Genomic DNA, 20,390 nt, shown 5'->3' with positions numbered 1-20,390 from the left:
CTGTATCATTCTGCTTCCCCCATAGTCACGAGAGTTTGTTTAATCCGTACGGATATAATTGGAGGCCAGAGTGAGGAGGTGGTGTGTAAAACTTTGATCCCTGGCATGTATACCTAAGAGGATAAAACCTTCAAGGGATTAGGTGGGTACGCCTGCCCCCCGAAGGCTTGTGTTCATTGTCGTTCTTACTTGCAATCACAGTGTGATCTAGGTGTTTTCCAAGTTTCTGTAAAAGATGCATGTGGCACGCTGACTGGTGTTTGAGCAGCACTAGTTAATTTTATTTTGGAAGCAGGATGCCTTATGGATCCTGCAGGAATACTTTCTCTGCCAGCTCACTACAGTAGTGCTGCGGAAAGAGGCAGATTCCTTATTAGCTTTAAGTCTTCAGTGCAATGTGCTTTAGTTTCTCAGTATGCAAAATCGGAATTCAAGGAAAAATAAAACCCTCTAAGTTAGCGCGGAATATAAATCCATGATGGTAACGGAGAGCATCTTTTGCGAAGCATCCGTTATCAGGAAGCTCTTAGACAGTTGGTAGAAGACGCCGTTTATTGGAAACATTTATTTTGAAATAATGTTTTTACTCATTTAAGGAGATTGGTTTAATCTCTTCAGTGTTTTTGGTGTGGTTTTTTATCCCCAGTGTTACTTATTTATAGAGATCCCATCTTTCTGATCTATTTTAATGAAATCAGTAAAATAAACTTACTTCTTTTTACATGTGTAGTAAGAAAACGTTGCTTCATCTTGGGCAAACTTGTTCATATCACCCTGACTTTGCCAGTGTTGTTGACTCTTAAGAACATTTGTTGACAACAGTGTGCCTGCTCGGTCACCTTGAAACATAATGTTCTATGGAGCACAACTTCTTGGCTCTTTGTGGAAGAGATGCCAGCTCTTGGAGTTGAAAGTTAAGTGTTCTCCATGCTTGCCCACGAGTTGGGGGTCTCGTTTTTGACTTTATCAGAACTGTGTACCTTTTCATAGTGCTGGTGAAGTCTTGCAAATACTAGAGACACCACAGTGAGAAATATTCTTCCTTACACCTGCAAAGCAATCAGATGGCAAGGAAAAATAGCCCATGTCCTGGCACCTGATTTTGCATTGAGAATCTTAATTTCACAAGAAATAAACAGGGTCATTTTGTAAAAAGAAAGCAACCCAGTTTTTTAAGTTTTTATCTTCCTAATTTTGTTTAGAATCACTAAAAGTTAGATTGCTTCCGTATCACCTGATACCAGGGCCTATAATAAGGCAGAATTACATTACTGACAGTGACTGTTTTGGTTCTCCTCAAAAGTTTTCATTACGCTCCAGAAAAACATCTTCCCTTTGCTTCTTGTACTTAGGTATCTGGTGAACCCTTGGAGGTTCCTGTCCAGTAAAATTGAACTCTGTCAGCTTTCTAATATTTTATCACTTCTTTCTGCATAAGAGGCTTTATCAGTTAAAGTGTAAAACCATGGGGCTCTGGGATAAATTTCTTGTGTTCTAATTTAAACAATATTTTTTCCATTGTTTTCGTTCAGCTGTGTATTAGAAACTGTCTTTCGAGGTGCTGTGAAGATGGGAGAGATAAGAGTAGATGGGGAGATAACTGGTGTAAACGTCAGCAAAAAAAGATGGACACCTCTTACAATCTGGCATCACATTTTCTCTGCTTGATGGTCTTGTTTTTATATTTGTATCAGGAGAGATCTTGTGCATGTTGCCCAAGGAGGTTTGACGCCTCGACTAAAGAACTTTGTCATTGACTGTTGGTTGATGACACTTCCTTGCCTGCATGACTTTACAGACCCGCTACTCACAGACTGGTTATCTAACTTTGTGATTCTCACAGGGCACTTTAGTACCCTAATGCTTGATACTTGCCTTCAGTGGGCTGGCGAAGGATCTTTTTTCCTTTGGGTTCAGTGACTGATTTCTGTTAAAACAGGCCCTCCACTTCCATGAAAAATCAGAATATCCTTGCCTCTTCTTATGGTGACCCTCTAATACAGAAACTGAAAAAACCAGCATTACCTTCCCAAGTGAATTTTTGGGTTTTTTTTTTTTTCCTTAAAGGTGTGGTACCAGAATGTACATTAAAAAAATCTACCTCATGGGGCGCCTGGGTGGCTCAGTCGGTTAAGCGTCCGACTTTGGCTCAGGTCATGATCTCGCGATCTGTGAGTTCGAGCCCTGCGTTGGGCTCTGTGCTGACCGCTCGGAGCCTGAAGCCTGTTTCAGGGTCTGTGTCTCCCTCTCTCTGACCCTCTCCCGTTCATGCTCTGTTTCTCTCTGTCTCAAAAATAAACATTAAAAAAAAAATTAAAAAAAAAAAAAATCATTTGTCAAAGCTTTTTGTTTGCTCTCCACATACTTGGAAAAGTTTAAAAGCAAGCATAAGAGTCACTTTAACAAATGAAGTCATAATTGGGACCTTACTAGCAGTATTTGTTGGGGTGCCTGGGTGGCTCAGTCAGTTAAGCGTCCCGACTTCGGCTCAGGTCACGATCTCACAGTTCGTGAGTTCGAGCCCCACACCAGGCTCCGTATTGACAGCTCAGAGCCCGGAGCCTGCTTCAGATTCTGTGTCTCCTTCTCTCTGCTCCTCTTCTGCTTATACTCTGTCTCTGTCTGTCTGTCTGTCTGTCTCTCTCTCAAAAATAAAGAAACATTTAAAAAAATTAAAAAAATATAATAACAGTATTTGTTAACAAGATTTCTGTTGAATATGAAGAAGCAGCTGTACTGGAATAAAAAAATCAGTACTGCAGAATATAGAATGCAGTACTTGAGAACAGCCTATGAAGAGTCAGACCACTTGTGCTCGCATCTGTGCTCCATCGTTAGCTGTCTGACCTCGGGCAAGTGCACTCCAAGTTACAAGGCCTTAGTTTGCTCACATGTGCGAAAAAGCTCACGATACCCTCTTGTATGGTTGTGAGGAAACAGACACAGCCTGCGTATGGTGAGCATTTTATACATGCCATGTGTAGGTGGCATTAGAGAGTGTCGTTACTCTTTTTTCTTCATCCAAAGTATGCATTTTGTCAAGCTCTGATACGCTTTTATATGAGCGTTTCTGGTTCGCCTGTAACTATAAACCATGGGGTTGCTAACCTTTCTGGTGAAGGGCCAGACAGTTGATATTTTAGGCTTTATATCAGCTCTGTTGGAACTACACAGCTCTGTGGTTGTAGACTGAAAGCAGACACAGGCAACTTGTTAAAGAATGAGTTTGGTTGTGTTTCAATAAAATTTTATTGACGGAGTGATGTGCTGGATCGAATTTGGCCCGTGGGCCGCCGTTTGAGAACTCTTGTTCTTAAATCACCCATTTTTTTGATGAATTTTCTAAAAATCCCAGTGAAATCATAGAAGATACTTAATGAGGTGTGAAGAAAACTACTAAGAAAATACACAGTTGGTGGCTGGTATGTTAGCATCTTTTCAGAAAAGCTCTGTAAATTCACATGTTATCTCTGTGCTTCTTTTAACAATCAGCAATATTGTTTTGGGCTGACCTGTCGTCATCTGGCAAGTGTGCAGGGTTTAGGGTATTGTGGATAATGCGGACATAACATGGGTTAATTGTGTAGAAAAACTGCTTAAAGACTCAGCGGACATGGAGAGGAGGAACAGAACAACTGCTGGTTTTACAGGACTATCTATAGTGTTTCATCAGGGCAGGTTCGTAACAGACTCCACCTCTCTGCTTAGACCGAATCATTGTTCAGGTTAGCTTTTTGGGGAGTAGAATCCTTCTAAATCTGAGCTCTTGTTTTTCTGCACTTGTTCTGACATCCTAGCTGTCCTCTCTTTTGTATTTCAGTGCTGGGCTGTTAGTTAATGTGTATCTTCAGTATTTGGTCCTGGAAATAAGCGTGTAATCTGCACATCCTTAAAACGTGTAAGGGATTGTGTCGAGGCTGCAGTCCAGAAATAAGTTAGACCGAAGAAGACACTCATCTACACGGAACATGTCCCCCAAATGTCAGTTTTGCTTTCTGTTCTGTTTGTGACTAATTGCCCAGCCATTAAATACCACAGTGGTTTTGGCAGTATGAACTTCGCGGACTTTTGGTAGGCGAGTTCAGGACAAGGTGTGAGGAATCTGTCAAAGCCGTGTATGAATGAGATGTAAAGGTTGTAGTTTTATGCTTCTTGAACACTAAGATAGTTGAGCCATCTTGTTCATAAAAGCTACAGGATGAAATCTAGAAGAACAGTTGAGTGTGCAGTGGGCAGACACATTTAATTGCCATGATTCACTATAGTCCGTAAAACTCTTTTTCTTTTTTTAAGATAAACCAGGCATAATAAGTGTGAATATTCCTCTCCTAACCCTCACCTTCTTTTTTCCCTCCCTTTGAAGCTTCTAGTTCTGTTGCAGGGGCTGTGGGCATGACCACCTCTGGGGAGAGTGAATCCGATGATTCCGAGATGGGACGATTACAAGGTAAAGACGGTTAATGAGCTTATAAGAAACAAGAAGCCATTACCAGATGCCGCCTGTTACTTCTGTGCTTTGTTGAAATTAATTCAGATAAGCTCATTTAAACATAATCTAGCAATGCCTATACTTCCCCTCCCCCCTCACCCCCCCCCCCCCAAAAAAAAGCTGCTTATTTAGTGATGATTTGGATTTGGAAGATGATCTGTCTCACTCTTTAGTTTTATTGTTTAAACAAAATCTTATATGTTTATTTTTTATGTTTTTAAATTGTTCTTTATTATGTTTGCTTGTGTAGCTGGTAATAAATTAAGAAAGATCTTGAAAAGGGGATAGTTGAGTATATTGCTGCATGGTGCCTGATTAACATAATACATCCAGTGGGGTGCTTTTTGTGTTTGTTCTTTTGTGTTCTTGGTCAGCATTTAAAAATGAATGCGAAGTGTATACATAAACACCAGGTATTTTAATGTGCTTTTGAAGAAGCAACCTTATATTATGTATACACTCTTTACAGGTGGATGGGTATGTATTTTTATTGTCTTCAGATAGTTGGTTTATATGCTAGATCCCCAGTGTGAGGCTTATAAGAAACATTTATAAATCACTTTCAGATCGCATTAAGTTCCTAAAGTAACTTTTACAGCAGTCTCTTTTGACTAGAGGTCTTGTGAGCCCATTTTTTCTCTTTACAGACATTATAAAAATAATTTTTCATGTTTTTAGAGGATCTCATGACCAGTGTTTGATTGGTAGATAATATTACAGGGAAAACAACACAAGGGTACTTAACCTATAATTTTTTCAAAATAAATATGTACTCTGGGTTTTTCTTGGATCATTTGAGACAGTCCCCTCTGGCACTAATATTTAGTACCTCCATAAAACCTTAAGATGCCGTGGAGCGGCACATGGGTGTTGTAACATATATTAATGTTTAAGAATGATCTTGAAAGTTTAAGGTACTTTCTCTTAAAGTTAGAAATGGGAAGTAACATTGTCTAAATCAGTTATGTGAGATGAATCAGTTGCTTGAAATTTTTAGGTAAGATCAACTGCATTCATAATTCAATTATTCCTCCCGCCTTTCTTTTTTCTTTAGCTTTGTTAGAGGCCAGGGGTCTTCCCCCTCATCTGTTTGGCCCTCTTGGTCCTCGGATGTCACAGCTTTTCCATAGAACAATTGGAAGCGGAGCTAGTAAGTGAATACTTTTGAATTTGCCCTCCCCCTCCAAAACCTTCAATAGTTGAGTGCTGTTTTTTACTGTTTATGTATTGATGTAAAGAGGCTTTCATGTAAGGAGCTTTTCACGAATATTAACCTGTTTTTAAAAATAGGGTTTGTGCGCATTCTTGCCTTTAAACACATCAACTCGAAGTTCTTCTGTACTTTTATTTTTTGTCAGAGAGAGACACGCACACACAAGTGTGAGCGGGGGAGGGGCAGAGAGAGGGAGATACAGAATCAGAAGCAGGCTCCAGGCTCTGAGCTGTCAGCACAGAGCCCGACGTGGGGCTTGAACCCACAAACCGTGAGATCATGACCTGAGCTGATGTTGGACGCTTAACTGACTGAGCCACCCAGGCGCCCCTTGTACTTTTATTTTTGATTACTGAATTGGAATCATTAGAAAACCATCCAGAGTTTATGGCAAGATTGGATCTTTGTTTAACTCTAGGATAGTAAAGAATCTCAAATGATTGCATTGATTATATTATAGCATCTGATTGCATGATTTGCATACGTTTGAATCTTGAATTTTTTTGTGGCATAATAAAATTTAATCCATGAGACAGTCAGTCGTAGAGCTGAGCCTTAGAGAAAAGATTTCTCAGCAGAATTACGAGTCGCTCGACTCATTTAATCAAATTAACATATTATAATCCAGAGATCTTGTCATATATGGTAGACAAAACAGTGACTCTTGAAGTGGCAGTTTGTAACAAGAATAACTTTTGCATAATTACAAATCCAGTTAAATTCTTTTGGTATAGCATACTATCTTTAGCTTTCTTAAACAAAATTTGCATTTAAGCATTTTTTAATAACTCCATTGATAATGTTTTCCATAGAATCAGCAGGCTATTTTTAGACTTGTCTTGATTAACTTTAAAATTTCTGAAGTGTTAACTGAAACCTATTAACTGACCTTACTAATATGTGCTCATAGAATTTTCCATCAAGTATTCTAAGGTGTTTTTTGTTTTGTTTTTTGTTTTTTAAACCTGATGCGCTGTGCGGACATATGCTCACATGTGTGTATTTATACTTAAGTCCTTTTCAAGTTTCTGGCCTTAGCATTTGACAGGAAATTTAAGAAGCAGCTGGTATTTGGGTTTGGTGTGGTTTTGCTTTTGCTGCCCTGACACTCAGCTCTCAGATAATGTGCCCTTTTGCAAAGTTCTCACGAACTTCTGAGTGAGGATTTTGATTTAGTGTCATTTATTAGGTACTGGGATTGTCCTGAATCATAAACAGGATAATATACAGAGTTTTTCCCATATGGAGCTTCCATGCTAGAGGGTGACCCTGACAATGAGGAAGACAGCTGGCCTATAGAAAAATTTCAGATAGCATCAGTGCAGTGAAGGAAAACAGAACAAAACAAGGATGTCAGTCGGCTGGTGAGAGAAACCTTCTCCGAGGCAGGGTGAGTTTGTGGATCCTTAAGTGAGGAAGCCAGCCCCACACGGGTCTGAGGGGAGATGAAGTGCGCCACCAGAGGTGGGAATTAGCTTGGCATGTTGGAGACATAGCAGGAGGGGCCTGCGGAACGAGTTAAGCTGTAAAAGATGAAATCTATGAGGGGTAGATACTTGACAGGTCAGGTAGGGCTTGGCAGGCCTTGGGCCAGTGTGGGGTTTGACCCAGTACGTGTACTTAGGAACCACTGAAGGCCTTAGGAAAGGGGAAGGACATACTTATTACAGAAATGATCAAATACACCCCAAAGTTGAGGGTATAGTAGTAGACTAACCTCCATGAACCATGAACCCATCAACAGTTACCAGTCCACAGCAACTGTTGTTTCAGTTACATCCTCAACCTTTCTCTCAAATCCTTTTTCAGGCAGTCCTAGGCACCATTTCATTTGCATGTCATTGAATTTGTAACTATAAGGACAAAAGTTTTTAGACAGTGTTGTGGTCCTGTGAAGAGGAATCCTTACTTTTATTAAATGCCTGTTTAGAGTGCAAATGCTCTAGGCCTCTCAGAAATCCAGTTAAAATTTTTGTTTGAATCAGGACCAAAATGTGATCTGTACATTGCCATCAGTTAGTGTGTTTAAGTTCTTCTTCTTTGTTGTCTTTTTTTTTTTTCTCTTGAGAGAAATTTGATGCATTTATTTTGCCACTTCATTTATTTCTTAGAGAAGGCTAGGAAGAAAACATGTTGCAGGGCTGCCTGAGAGTATTAAGAGTAAAGTATCTCAAACCCATATTAAGGGTTGACCATTGCATATGAAATTAATGTGGGCCATAGATTAGAACCAGAGTAGAAAGAAGTGTTGTCCCCCCAGGCCTGTGACCCAGCTTCAGCACTGCCTACTCCACGGCCAGTCTTTGTCTTTACCCTTGCCCACATCCCTTCTCCCACATTGTTTGAAATGAATCCCAGACATTATATAATATTACCTATAAACATTTTATCATGTAGCTCAAGGTAATGCCCCTTAAAACACACATACACACCCCCAGATTATCGTTATCATACCCAAAAAATTAAACTAGTGATTCCTTTAATAATTACCGTCTGATGGGTGTCAAGTTTCCATCTGTTGAATATCATCAGTGTGTTTCTCTATAAACTGGCAGTTGGATCCAGAGGATTTTTCAGATTCAAGTTTGATTCTTTCTTTAGTCCCTTGGTGGGGAAAGACTGCTGAAGTGGTAGTGGGTTCTAATACGAGAAGGTACCTTAAAGTCTGATTGTCTCTTCTGCCATCAAAACTCAGTGTCTAGATGACAGGGAGTATAAAATGATGCTACCTCACATCTGATGACCAGACTTCATTTATTAGAAGTAAAAGAGGTGATTTTTAAGTAGAAATCTATTGAGAGTATCTCCCTTCTATTCTGCTACACAGAAGAGTAACAGGAAAAGTGGTTGTCTCGCCTTTATTTACCAGTTTGGAAAGTAGTTGGTTTTTGCTTCCTCCAAAGTGCCATTGTGGTTTTAAATATCACTGTCAAGTGCAGACATGTTTTTAGACATTTCTGTGGTTTTTACCGATTAAATTGTCATATTGGGCAATGGCGTCTTTTTTAGGTTGGCTTCTGAATCTTTTTGATTTGATCCCAGTAGTTTTTGTTAATTTCCTTCCTCTCTGATATGTCAGGCACCGCCCCCACCCCAAATATCTGAAATTAGGGATTTTTTCAGAACACCCTGGTTTCTTTTACATGAAATAGTATTTAGAGCCCATTGCCTAGAGTCTAGGTATTTTCGTTTATACCTGGGTGATCTTTGTTATTGGATGCTTGTAATGAACAAACCTAGAAAATAATTGTATTTTATCTTTTAAAACAAAAATAAGGAGTTCCTACTTTTAATGCCAATTCAAATTTTAGGGCTGCAAGATTTTTATTTACCTTTATCGTGTATCTCCCATGCCACAAATTCCAGTTCCCAGTGATAATATCATAGTCCTCTGTTTACTTTCTCCTACAGTACAAACTTCAGTGTAACACCAAAAGTAACATGAATGAGAATGTTTTAATTTTTGAACGGTTTTTCTTATGGTGTTTGTTGGGACTCACTTTGTGGTCCGATTTTTGGATTTCAAAGTAATTTGAAACGATTGCTTCTATATTCAGGCTGCCACATTGGTTTGGTTCATTTGCTTTGTGTTGCTTTTAACTCTTAGAGATTGCTTTTAAGTTTTAACTTCAATTTTATACTTATGGGATGTTCACATGCTTTAAAAAGTCAAATTATTAATAAATAAGGTATGTTTAGAGACGTCTTATCATCTTTTGCGATTCCCTTTGCCTTGCTTCCTCCTCCCACACAAATAACCTTTGTTAACTTTATGGCTTGTCCTTCTGTTATTTACTTTAGAAAACAAAAACAAATTCATATTCTCTATTCCACACACGCGCTGCCTTTTTAAGATAAGAGTAGTAAACTTTATACGCTTTATGTTGCTCTTAACAATATTTTGGGGTTCACTTTCTATAGCTGCTGCATAGTGCTCCGCCGTGGGGCTGAAGTTTATTTAGCATGTCCTCTGTTGGGCATTCAGGTCATTTCCAGTCTTCCTTGTTATGCAGTAGTAAAACACAGCTTTTGTATTTTTTCCTGCGTCATCTTTAGGATAGGTTATTATAAATCAGCCTTTTTTGAAGTTGTACCTTTTTGTATTTCTTTAACAAACAACGTGGTGTCGTTTTTTTTTTTCTTCTAACCTTTTAGGTATATATCCTTGTAGACCTCGGTTAGTGGTTACTATAGAGATGTTAATGCGTGTCCTTGGTTTATTATAGCCAACCTTATATTAATACTTTACCACATCCCAGACAATGTAAGGAGTACAACATCTTTGCTCTTTTTACCTCCTGCCATCCTCTATGCTGTTGTTTTAACTTGTTATGCTTATACATGTGTTAGTAAACACAGTAAGACCTAATTTTTGTTGTAGATCATCCATATTCCTTTGTCCACATACATTTTCAGTGCTCTTAATTCCCTCCTACAGTTCCTCTCTTCTAATCAGAAGTTTCCCTTCAGCCTGAAGAACTTTGTTTGATGTGGTGAATGACTGCTAGTAATGATTTTTCTCTGCTTTTGAGAAATCCTTGATTTGCCTTAATTTTGAAAATATATTTTCCCCAGCTATAAAATTCTCATTTAGCACTTTGTAATGTCTTCTGGTTTCCATAGTTGCTATTTAGAAGTCTTACTGGTGCCCTTCCGAGGCAATGTCTTTTTTCTTCTGGCTTTTAAGATTTGTTTTTTTCAAATTAGTATTAATTCTTAATAGTTTGTATTCAGCCTAGTGACTTATTTTTAATTTGCATAGGTTTGACTGAGCATTTGAGTCTGTGAGTTTGATACCTTTCATCAGTTTGGAAAATTCTTGGCCATTATCTCATGAAATAACTGCTTCTCTTATCTCATGATCTCTTCATATATTCCTCTTTCTTTCCTTCTGGGAGTATCAAGATCATACATGTTCAGACTTTGGGCTTCATCCAGCATGTTTCTCTGGCTCTATTTTACTTTATTATTCTTTTCCCCTTTTGTCCAGTTTGAAAACTTTCTATTGATCAGTTTTCAGATTTCACTAATTCTTTTTTCTGCTGAAATCTTTAATCTTTTGGTAAACCCACCAATGAGTTTTTAATTTCAGATACTTCCACTTCTGGACAGATAACTTGATTTTGTTTTGTAGATTCTGGTTTTCTATTAAATGCTTTACAGTCTTATTCATGTTGTCTATCTTTGGTTATATTTGCAGTTTTGGTTATGTGTGTCATAAAATACTTTTCAAATTAGGGGCACCTGGGTGGCTCATCAGTTAAGGGTCCAACAGCAGCTCAGGTCATGATCTCACGGTTCGTGAGTTCAAGCCTCATGTCATACTCTGTGCTGACAGCTCAGAGCGTGGAGCCTGCTTCAGATTCTGTGTCTCCCTTTCTCTGTTCTCCCCCGCTCATACTCTGTCTCTCTTTCTCAGAAATGAATTTAAAACATTAAAAAAGTTAAAAAAAAAAAAAAGTTTTCAAATTCTAATGATGTTGGTCTGTTTCCATTTTTTTTCTCTCTTGATTATCTGTCACTTTTTCCTGCCTCTTCATGTGTCTAGTAGTTATTTATGTGCTAGACATTTTGTATAGAAGAACTGGAGAGACCCCAAGTGAGGTTTTCTACTGTAAAGGTTTCCCCTTTTCTGTATTTAAATATTAAGGGTCAGATGCTAATCAGTTTGTTCCCTTCAGGGCATTAGCTTGTTTTGACTAGAATTGCAATTTTTGTATGACTCGTTACACCTCTGGCTCATCGCTGTTTGTATGTTGTGACCCTCCCACGGTGTTGATTGAGAACCTTGCAGGTCTCTGTCGACTGAGACCTCATTCATTATGCAATTTGAAAATATTGTAGATGTCTTGGGGGGTAGGGCCTACTGACTGTACATATTTGAAGCAGGCCTCCTCCCTCTGTAGGGACTTTTGTCTTCTGGAGCACCGTGAGAATGCACGAGGTTTTGTTCTGTCTTACCAAAACTTCTGATTCATCCCTAGCCCTCTTCACAGCTCTAGAACTGAGCACATGTCCGGTGGGACCAATGGAAACATTGGACCAGTTGGAAACATCAGCTTCCTGTGACTCCCAGCAGTACTATGGGTTCTCTCCATCCATATCAGCAGTTGACAAACTGCTGCCCAGTGGCCAAATTCAGCCTCCTGCTTGGTTTTATAGAGTCTGTGAACTAATAAAAATGATGTTTATATTTTTAAATGGCTGAAAAACTTTCAAAAGTAATATTTTCTGACACGTGAAAATTCAATGAACATCAGATTCTAGTGTACGTAAAGTTTTATTGGAATACAGACAGCCATGCTTATCTGTTTACGTATTGTCTCTTTTTGCCTTTGTGCTCGGGTTGAATAGTTGCAGCAGAGACCCTATGGCTTCTAAAGCCGAAAATATTAATATCTGGCTCTTTATAAAAGATGTTTGCCTACCAACCCTGATCTGTGATGGTGGTTCTTAAAAGGCCTTTTTTTTTTTTTTTTCAACGTTTATTTTATTTTTGGGACAGAGAGAGACAGAGCATGAACGGGGGAGGGGCAGAGAGAGAGGGAGACACAGAATCGGAAACAGGCTCCAGGCTCTGAGCCATCAGCCCAGAGCCCGACGCGGGGCTCGAACTCGCGGACCGCAAGATCGTGACCTGGCTGAAGTCGGACGCTTAACCGACTGCGCCACCCAGGCGCCCCTGTGATGGTGGTTCTTAAAGTGTGCGTCCGTGGATTGCTGGCTGTTCCTGAAACCCTAACGTTGAATCCATAGGCCAGAACTCTAGTAATAATTGCTGAGGTTTTGCCTCTTCTACTTTGTTTCACGTTTGAATTTTGTTGATGTTGATGGTGCAAAAGCTGTGGTAGGTAAAAGTGTCGGTGTTTGATTGAAAGAATCAAAGCAGTGGCTCCAAACTGCACGAACAGTCACTGTAGTTTTCAATACCATAGGCTCCTAGTAAAATAACTCCATTTTTTTTTTACGTGAGGATGCCCTTGCTAAGCAAAGTTATTAACTGTATTGTCTTTACCAGTAAGTACATGTCTTTTTAATAGTCTTTGTGAAAACTGGGGCCCGTGTTCTCCACATTCTTCATCTCAAACCGTGTTGCCACAGATTGACAGTAGATGCAGAGGTGGTCATACCGCTGGTTTTGTTGTTGTTGCTAGTTTTTTTGTTTTGTTTTGTTTTGTTCTTTTTGTATTCTTGACCTTTAAATGATTTGCAACAGAAAACGTAGTCAGCTCTGAATTTTTTTGTTTTAGAAGGTAGGGTGGTTTTCACACAAATTTTGTTTATATTAATATGTCATGATTTAACAAATAGTTAAAAATTTTCTCTTTTAATTCCAAACATATTTATAAATATCAGCAGATATAAACCACATAAACAAGAGTGCTTTGGGGCTCTTCAGCAATTTTTAAGAGTACAAAGAGGTTCTAAAACCAAAATTGATCAGAGCATAAACGATAGCTTTGGCTTTTTATTGTCATTTTTGGTTTGGTTTAGGGTGTTTTTAGGAACATCCTAAAGGTTCAGTGGTTATTGTTGATGATTTTGATCATGCTAACATCATCTATGTCCTAGACATCCAGTGCTGATAAGACATCTGTGTTGATAAGGCAGCCAGTGGCATGTGTCCGTTTTTCCTATTTTAGGTGGTTGTGCTATTAGTGTGTACTTTTATGAGCTGTTTCATCCTTGAAAAGCAAATCTAGAAGCCACCGAGGATTCTTTTGTTTTCATTAGTTTACTTTCCATTCATTTGTTTGGCCTTTCACATTTCAACTCAGAAACGATTAGCCTGCTCTAACTGGAACTGACGTTATTTGGAAAAGTTTAAAGATGGCAAGCCATATGAATTTGACTTTCTTGCGGTCTGTTGTTGGATTGACTCTTAGTTATGTTAAAGTTATGTAGGCAGTAATAGCTGTCCAGTTCACTAGCCACAGTCTTACACGATAGAGAAAAATAAATCTTTCAAGGATCACCATGTGTCCCTTTGAAAGGCTGTGCCATCCAGGAAGATCACTGTAACTTTTTTTTTTTTTTTCAACGTTTATTTATTTTTGGGACAGAGAGAGACAGAGCATGAACGGGGGAGGGGCAGAGAGAGAGGGAGACAAAGAATCGGAAACAGGCTCCAGGCTCTGAGCCATCAGCCCAGAGCCTGACACGGGGCTCGAACTCACGGACCGCGAGATCGTGACCTGGCTGAAGTCGGACGCTTAACCGACTGCACCACCCAGGCGCCCCAAGATCACTGTAACTTAATTCAATTTTAAAGAAACTTTGGTTTTCATGTGAATTCCACATTCATTGGACAGTTTCCAAATGTGTGCCATTTCTAAGCCATTTCATTAATAATACAGGAGTGGAAAAATCCCATACACAAACAACTTGAAAAGGTATAGGAAGAGAAGGGGCCTGAAGTAGCATCAGTTATAATTTAGTTAGCATTAATCGAGTTAACCATGCTCACAAGTAGGAAGATGTTCGTGAAAATTTGAAACACACTTTATTTTTGAGTATGTTATCCAGTTCACTGACAAGTCTTTCTCTGTGGTGGCTGAATCTTAGTGTCTTTCAGTTGTTTGGGCAATGGATTTGAGCCTTAAAAGTGAAAGTACTCTCTCGCACTCTGATGGCAGCATCTGCACTGGGAATGAGAGGAGGTGAAAAACCCAGTCTTTTCCTGTTTTTAGAACTGCTTCATTCTCTGCAATCTCTTTCCTTAGATGCATTGCTCCATCTGTCTTTATTTTCTTGCCCTCTGTTAACCTGGATTCCATTTATGCTGACCAGGTCTTTAGAGGTATGCGGCATTTCCTTTTAAGACAGGACATCGCACGGGCACCTGGGTGGCTCCCTCAGTTAAGCGTCTGGCTCTTGATTCTGGCTCAGGTCATGATCTCGGGGTTTGTGGGATCAAGGCCCACGTCAGGCCTTGCTGCGCTGACAGCACGGAGTCGGCTTGGGATCTCTCTCCTTCTCTCTGCCCCTCCCCTGCTCGCTCGCTCACTCACTCTGTCTCTAAAAATAAATAAATAAACTTAACAGGTTTTATAAAAAAAATACATGTTAAAGGTAACAATTTATATTCATCTCACAGATATCATTTTTTTGTTTCAGCTAGTAAGAGCCAGTCAGCTTGTCTGATTTAAAAGGAAAATTAAAAGACAAAAATCTGTAAATACCGTGAGATCACTTTAAGGTAGACTAAATCCAACTCATTTAATTCTGCCTTGAAGTATCAGCACCCTGTGTTAGCACTGGAATAGATCCAGCCTTTCATGGGGATCCAAAGAAGACAAGCAGCCAGCTACCACGTAGAGTCCCACCTTATACCGAGGAACCGTTTCCTTGCATGTTTGAAAATGACGATTTTCTTTCCTGTGAAGGCTCTAAGGCCCAGCAGCTTCTGCAAGGACTGCAGGCGAGTGATGAAAGCCAGCAACTCCAGGCGGTTATCGAAATGTGTCAGTTATTGGTCATGGGAAATGAAGAGACGCTGGGAGGGTTTCCCGTCAAGAGTGTCGTTCCTGCTTTGGTAAGAGACTTCCCCCCTCTTTCTACCTTAGTTGTTCTCTGGATGCTACCGTGAAAGCACAATTAGTGTCATCGTGAATTTTAAAATACGGTAGAACTAAGAGCGGATTGTGGCTTCATGCTTAGAGATCTCGTGACTGATGGTAATAATGAATCAGTACATCTGCTCAACTACTTCTTTGTAAGTAGCTACCCATCTTTGATACGTAAATGACTCGTCTTCAATTTCCAGTCGTTTGTCCCATCGGGTAGGACCTAGACTTACTGCGCCAAAATTGACACGCTTTCTCTTTTAAACTGGTGATACATACGCAGTACTAAACGGCTCGCTTGTGGGCTGGCTTTGTGGGTCACAAAGGTTTCATGTTTGATAATTGTATGCAGTGGCAGAGCATTCAAGCCAGAATACCACGTGAATCCTTCCAGGTTAGGTGTTACGTTAAGCAAACATCAAAGAAACAAAACAAAAAAATCTTCTGGTGACTTTTCAACACGGTTGTGAGTTGATGTTTAAAATTTTATTAACATCTTAATCGCTTAAGCCTTTTAATGGAAAACAACAGGAAGAGAAATTGCCGCTACTAAATATGTGCCCCTGAGTCTTAAATAGTGGCTTGGTAGTTTTCTGAGTTCAAGATGAGAACACTTGGCTATAATTGAAAATTAAAATTTAAGTCGACTAAAAGACTAACATAAACATCATGAACACACTCAGCATATTTTACCTTGGAAGTTAAAAATAAGTGTCATGTTAAGTCTTGTTGACGGAAATTTGGTTGATATGGGATCGCCCCACTTGATCACATTATCAGATCGTGGGGGTAGTTGAATGAGCTCATTGAAACACAGGGTGACATGGTCTTTGTTTTGTCCGTTCTTGTTGGGTGGCTCCGCTCTGGCAGGGGTGATAAAGGATGGGCCGGTTTCTTTACCTTCTGCCACGCAGACCTCTGGATAATGGACACTAGCATTTAAATATTACCAGTGCCATTCTGTTGAAGGCTGGAATGTTGATTTCTGAATGTGTAATGAAAGCAGTATTTATTTTTCTGTCTTTACATTTTGCCTCTGTTAATATTCACACTCACCCCACTCATTTCCCCCCTCGTTACAAAATAACCACAAAGAGCTAGGTTTATCTTATGTTACCTAAAATGCAGTTTTTATTAGTCGGATAAAGAGGTTATTAAATCTAGGCACAGATGTTGGCACATAATGTAATTTACTTAATTTCTTAGTTGTTGATTAGATTTGAGTGCTCAGTAGGCCTGTACAAGTCAGCTCTTGCTATTAATACTGACTGCTGTTAATGAATCGGCCAGATTTATCTTGTATCATAATTGAATATTGTGATTATATATCCATCCATCACCATTCACTTGTGTGACTGTAGTCATTTTTGGTGATGAGGAATCTATAGCAGTTTTTCCCAAACATGGTCTGTAAGGTTCATTCTACCTTAAGAATTGAAGAACTTGTTTCTTTTCTTGTTAACGTTAACAACCCCTTTCAGTTTACAGTGGGTGTTTTAGATGACTGATTGTGGATGGTTTTGAGTGCCACTGAACCCCAAAATGGGGCATGTGTGTATGTGTTTGTGTGTGCGTTTTAACAAAAAGTTATCAGGTCCTTTAGTATGTGTGTATACCTTACCCAGCATAATTCAAAGCTGAGAAGGCACTCCTGTGAAATGAATATTGTATTAGAATATCTCACGTCCATTATTAAATAATTTAATTGAAAGGTACTTTATAGCTTAAATTCTACGCATTAAAATTTTTCCATTTAGAACTAGAAGACCGTGACACATTGCTTCCCCAAATAGGAAATTTCTTTGGTAGCTTTGGCTGCTTCAGGAGGATGGACAATTTACATATATACATATATACTTCTGTATAGGGGTATTCCCACCTTTGAAAAACATGGCTGAAATTTGCTTAAGGACGTTTCCACAAGAGAAAGTAAATAAAATATTTAGACTCTCTCCTGTATTTGTAGAATAATTACATTAACTTGGGTTTTAATTAGTGCATAATTTGTTTCTGATGTGATCAATTTTGTGTTTAGATTCTATACTACTGTGCATATTACAGCTGAGTTAAATGGTGTTTGGTTCAACTTGTAGAGAAGCTTATTTACAAGAGATGAAGCATTGGCCTTGACTCTGTACTGACAGCTGTTCACAAACATCAGTGCATTGCCGGTCTGTTCGTTTATGTATTAAGTATTTATTGATGCCTGGGATTCTGAAGGGGGGCTGGAGGTAACCAGAGTAGTTGGTTATAGGTGACAAGAAAGCTTTCTTGTTGACCTGGATCATGAAAGGGGATGATCATCTAGCAGAGTTCCGAAGTGAGCTCTATAGTCTGTGAGTCATGCCATCCTTAATATAAATCATTTCTTGTGTGTGTGCTAGGTTTTATCTTGATGTTATTTTTGTATGATAAAAGTCTTGAACGATACTTTCCATTTCCGTTGACATAGAGGAAGAAACCGTTCTTCTAGGGCTTTCCTCTAAGAATATAGATAGCTTCTAACACTTTGTTATCTTTTTTAACAGATAACATTACTGCAGATGGAACATAATTTCGATATTGTAAGTATGTGGTATATTTTGAATATCCCAAATTTAAATGTTGGGCTCTCATTGAGTAAAAGTGCCTTCTTGTTTTCCAGATGAACCATGCTTGTCGAGCCTTAACATACATGATGGAAGCACTTCCTCGATCATCTGCTGTTGTCGTAGATGCAATTCCCGTCTTCTTAGAAAAGGTAATCCTGCTTTGGTCAGCTCGTTCGGTAGCAGGTGTAGGGGAATCCAGTCGAGGACTCTTGACTTCTAAATTCTAAAGTGGTACATCACATTGTAAGGCCACCTTAAAGGACATTTTTTTAGTGTCTATTTTCTAGTCAAAGTATATTTTTTAGCCAAGATTCCAGAAAAATATTTTATGTTTAGCAGACCAGTAGTTTAAAGTTGATGCTAATAAAGCATTTCATAGAATCATTTCAGCTTTATAATTTTTAATGGAAGCAGTTTACCACATTACTATAAAATCTTTCAGAGAAGAACTTCAAGCACTTAATTAAAATAATCTCATTCTAGAAAATATCCCAGTGAGGTTGATAGCTATTTATACCCTCATTTTACAGCTGAGAAGGCTGAGACAGACAAAGTGCCTTGTTCAAGGTCATAAAGTGAGTCAGTGGAGAAAGGAAATTTTTTCATGTGGCCTGTGGTAGGTTGTGTTTTTGGTCTGTTTTAAGGGCCTCTTTCTTTTTTAATGCATAATAAAATCTGCATTGTCTGATAACCTTGGAATAGGATATAAAGCGTAAAAGCTAACTTTCAAAATTTGTTACATAAAACCACCCATTTATTGTAAACCTGAAGATTTCAAGTCCTTTCATTGGGTTTAGCTTACTCTCTATGGAAAACCTATTTTTCTGTGTCCTAAAACAGAGCAAGGTAGTCGGAAGGAAACCATAGTGACTGTATGTTATAGCTTAAGCTCATAAATCACTGGTTTTCTATGGTGGGTTTCATGTCAGAGGCAGTATACAGATTGATGGAAATTAGAGAAAATAACTGTTTATTCGTGTAGAAGATAAGCGACTAGAAAAGAGCTTGAATGATGGGCTTAAGTTACCTATTTTTATGTTCTCAGCTGCAGGTTATTCAGTGTATTGATGTGGCAGAGCAGGCCTTGACCGCCTTGGAGATGTTATCACGCAGACACAGTAAAGCCATTCTACAGGCGGTAGGTGTTGCCACCCAAGGACTGTATTTCGTTTCAAGGGGGATTTTAGATCCACATTTGTCCTAGCTCCTAGATTGCAATCTCTGTAAGGTACGCATGATGTTTCCAAAGTGATGTGTTAGACTTCTTAGTAGTTTTGTTTGTTTGTTTGTTTAGTTGCTGTTAGAGGGCATTTCTTCACTTGAACGGTTTCCTGTGTTTTAGGGTGGTTTGGCGGACTGCTTGCTGTATCTAGAGTTCTTCAGCATAAATGCCCAAAGAAATGCACTAGCGATCGCCGCCAATTGCTGCCAGAGTATCACGCCGGATGAATTTCATTTTGTGGCAGATTCCCTCCCGTTGCTCACCCAAAGGCTAACCCATCAGGTAAAACATGAATCTGTTTTGTGTGTCATAACATGTTTCTACTATGTCTTTTAAAATGCCACTTTCATCTAGGGCTTTCACTCTTCCAACTGGATAGATAAATTGGAAATACTCTGATCCATGTTTCTTTCCTCTGTGCTTTCCAGTCACGTACCACATTAGGTAGTGTTACACAATTTGGTGGACTTACCCAAATGACCAGCATTTCATATGCTTGATGTCTTCAGGTATTTTGACTTTAAGGGATGGAATGGTTATTTCAGCAAACATTGAATGTTTCTTGTGTGATAAAATCAGAATTTCCTTTCGGAACGATCATCTCGCCTGTAAGGCATTGGGTTAGTCAGGAAAGACTAGGAAGTTATGGGCTCAGATCGGAGGTGAGAAGAGACTGTGTCCCAAATAGAAATGAACTGGAAAAAAAATGCAGACTGTGGCTGTCTGAGGTTGGGGAAGAGCAGGAGCCATTATTTGGGAGATGGAAGCGGTGGGCCTGGTGATGGAGGATGAGAAGCAGGAGACCCTGGTGTGGAGGACCGTGAGTTAAGCTTCATTGTGGGGAAATCAAAAAAAAATTTTTTCAATGCAAATCAATTTTTTTTAATTCTTTTTAATGTTTATTTATTTTTGAGAGAGAGAGAGAGAGAGAGAGAGAGAGAGAGAGAGAGAGAGAGAGAGACAGAGCATGAGCAGGGGAGGGGCAGAGAGAGGGCGAGACACAGAATCTGAAGCAGGCTCCAGGCTCTGAGCTGTCAGCACAGAGCCCGACTCGGAGCACGAACCCACAGACCACGAGATCATGACCTGAGCCGAAGTCGGACGCTCAACCGACTGAGCCACCCAGGCGCCCCTGCAAACCAATTTTTTTAAAGTGTTGTTGCTAAAATGATTTTTGGAAATGTGACTTTTAAGTCACCTTTACAAAATATGTTTAAAATCTTTTTGGGAAAATTAGGTAGAGAATATGCTAAATAAGGGCTTTATATAAGATAGATAAAATAATGATTGAGTCACTCTGAAATGTTTT

At 39.2% G+C, this 20,390-nt stretch overlaps 1 protein-coding gene across 44 annotated transcripts in view; it reads left to right on the top strand.

The window, feature by feature from the left end:
* TRIP12 (thyroid hormone receptor interactor 12) overlaps positions 1-20,390 on the top strand; it is a 140,475-nt gene that overhangs the window by 76,900 nt on the left and 43,185 nt on the right. For all 44 annotated transcript variants that reach the window (XM_043578071.1, XM_043578093.1, XM_043578062.1 and 41 more), the window contains 7 exons: positions 4,364-4,447; positions 5,544-5,639; positions 15,089-15,237; positions 17,797-17,832; positions 17,913-18,008; positions 18,905-18,997; positions 19,202-19,363. In XM_043578071.1, coding sequence (XP_043434006.1) covers positions 4,364-4,447; positions 5,544-5,639; positions 15,089-15,237; positions 17,797-17,832; positions 17,913-18,008; positions 18,905-18,997; positions 19,202-19,363 — 716 coding nt within the window. The remainder of the gene's footprint in view (positions 1-4,363; positions 4,448-5,543; positions 5,640-15,088; positions 15,238-17,796; positions 17,833-17,912; positions 18,009-18,904; positions 18,998-19,201; positions 19,364-20,390) is intronic.

Source organism: Prionailurus bengalensis, chromosome C1 (genome assembly GCF_016509475.1).
Source record: "Prionailurus bengalensis isolate Pbe53 chromosome C1, Fcat_Pben_1.1_paternal_pri, whole genome shotgun sequence".
NCBI lineage: Eukaryota > Metazoa > Chordata > Mammalia > Carnivora > Felidae > Prionailurus > Prionailurus bengalensis.
This window is presented reverse-complemented; position numbering and strand designations above follow the sequence as displayed.